This window comes from Nematolebias whitei, chromosome 5 (genome assembly GCF_014905685.2).
Source record: "Nematolebias whitei isolate Nwh7 chromosome 5, NemWhi1, whole genome shotgun sequence".
Classification (NCBI taxonomy): domain Eukaryota; kingdom Metazoa; phylum Chordata; class Actinopteri; order Cyprinodontiformes; family Rivulidae; genus Nematolebias; species Nematolebias whitei.
In genome coordinates, this window is record NC_056502.1 from 271,199 (window position 1) to 273,440 (window position 2,242).

A 2,242-nucleotide genomic window follows, 5' to 3' on the forward strand; every position below is an offset into this window, starting at 1 on the left:
TCAGTATTAAAACAATTAAAGACCTGAAATATTTCAGTTGGTGTGCAATGAATCTGAAATATATGAAAGTTTCATTTTTATCATTACATTATGGAAAATAATGACCTTTATCACAATATGCTAATTTTTTGAGAAGGACCTGTACATACACATGAATATACATTCACATACATATCTATATATCTACATATAAAGCCTACGTAAGCATCCCTGCATCTATTTATGTGTGGTTGTGAGCATGCATAAGTGTATAAGGCTTCTCTAATAGAACATTTAATAGTAACCATGAAGGGAAATATGTATTTAAACAGTCTGGTTGGGATGGGATCTAGCAGACATGTGGATGGTTTGAATGAAGTTATTATGTTTGACAATTCAGAGCTCAACAGGACAAAAACTGTCCAAATATAAATCAGGTTCTAGTGACATTTTTAAAGTTGTCTCATCTGACACAGAACTAGAGGCGATAGTAGGAATGTTGGTTTGAATTTTATTTTTCCCCAATTGAAATAATTTTATTTATAAATAATCTCATGAAGTCATCACTGCTTATAGTTGTAGAGATACATGACTCAACAGAGACAGGATTTTTCATTAGACTAGCTATGGTGCTGAAAAGGAACCTGGGTGTATTTTTATTCTCATCAATTAAAGATGAATAATATGAAGTTCTAGCTTTACAGAACACTTTTTTATACGTTATCGGGCTATCTCTCCAAGATAAATAAAATTCTTCAACATTAGTGAAGCACTATTTTCTTTCAATTTTTCTAGATGTTTTTTTTTTTAAGTATGTAACTCAGAATTGAACCAATGAGCTAATCTCCTCTCATTGATTACTTTCTTTTTCAGCAGAGCAGCTTTATCGAGCGAAGTTTGCAAAGAAGTTGTAAAATTATCAACCAGATGATCTCACCTCACCTAGCTTCAGTGATCCACAGTCGTCTCCCAGCATGATGTGATATCACTGCTCTTCTACTGCAGACAAAAAGAGGTCAGATAGTGCACTTACTAAAAAGATACCTGTCTGCCTGTCTTACAGGATGTAATGTCACCATCCACAACCGCTGCAGAGACAGTCTGGCCAGCTGTGCCAAGATGAAGCAGAGGGTAACACCTGCCTGTCTGTGTCCTCTTGTCTGTGTACCACTTACCTGTCCGTCTGACAATCTGTGTCCATTTAACAGCAACAGAAACTGGCGTTGGTGAGAAACAGTTCAGCTTTGCAGAATGTTGCCTTGCGAACCAAGAGTAAGATATTCTACCAGTCTCACTGTTCAACTGTCTGTCTGCCTGTCTGTCTATCTACTCCTTCATCCTTTGTGTTTTTTCTCCTCCTCAGCTCCGATGATGAAGGAACGTCCAAGCTCGGCCATCTATCCTTCGGACTCTCTCCGTCAGTCTCTGCTTGGGTCCAGGCGGGTCCGATCCGGCCTCTCCCTGGCCAAAAGTGTTTCCACCAATAATATTGCAGGGTGAGACTGAGCCGCGAGCTAGTTCATCCAGTTAGTTATAAATCTACTAGTCATGTACTCTGCCAGCTGAACCAGGATAAAACTGTGGTAAACTGACATTATTTCACATATTCTAGAAAGACACTGAGCCTCTTATGGTATATGACAGCCTGGTGGATCAGTGGTTAGCACTGCTGCCTTACAGCAAGAAGGTCCTGGGTTCAGTCCCGGTTTGGAACTGGGAGTTTTTTGTTTTTGTGTTTGTGAGAGTTTTCTCCAGGTTCTCTGGTTTCTTCCCACAGTCCAGCAACATGCATGTTCAGCTGCCTTCAGACCCAGGCAGACCTTGAAAAGAGAGATTTGCAGAGGACTGCCTCTGAGTGAGAGCTGATAAGCTTATATATAAAAACAAACATCAGAGTCAGAGAGATTTATTTGTAATACACGCCACATGTGGTACTTGTGGTGGAACAAGATTATGTACACAGAGTCCCAGTTACATCCAACAATAAAATGTATAAGAAAAACAGTAATAAGGTCTAAGATATGAACTAAGAAAAATGTTAACTATATGTACACTAAGCACTAATAGCATAAAAACATTATGTTGAACAGCAGCACGAACATGAATCTGTGTGAGCAGATGAGTACGCATGAACACATCAATATGAAACAGATCAGCAGCAACATAAAACAGATCAGCAGCAACATAAAACAGATCTGCAGCAACATGAACCAGATCAGCAACAACATGAAACAGATAAGCAGCAACATGAAACAGATCAGCA

The 2,242-nt window shown here is 39.0% G+C and overlaps 1 protein-coding gene across 1 annotated transcript in view; it reads left to right on the top strand.

Annotated features, from left to right (window-relative positions):
- The window catches only part of arhgef2 (rho/rac guanine nucleotide exchange factor (GEF) 2), a gene marked incomplete in the record, with an annotated part of 54,954 nt that overhangs the window by 13,398 nt on the left and 39,314 nt on the right, over positions 1–2,242 (top strand). Inside the window, 3 exon segments of the mRNA XM_037676487.1 lie at positions 1,043–1,110; positions 1,188–1,251; positions 1,343–1,475. Of these exon segments, the coding sequence (XP_037532415.1) occupies positions 1,043–1,110; positions 1,188–1,251; positions 1,343–1,475 (265 nt within the window).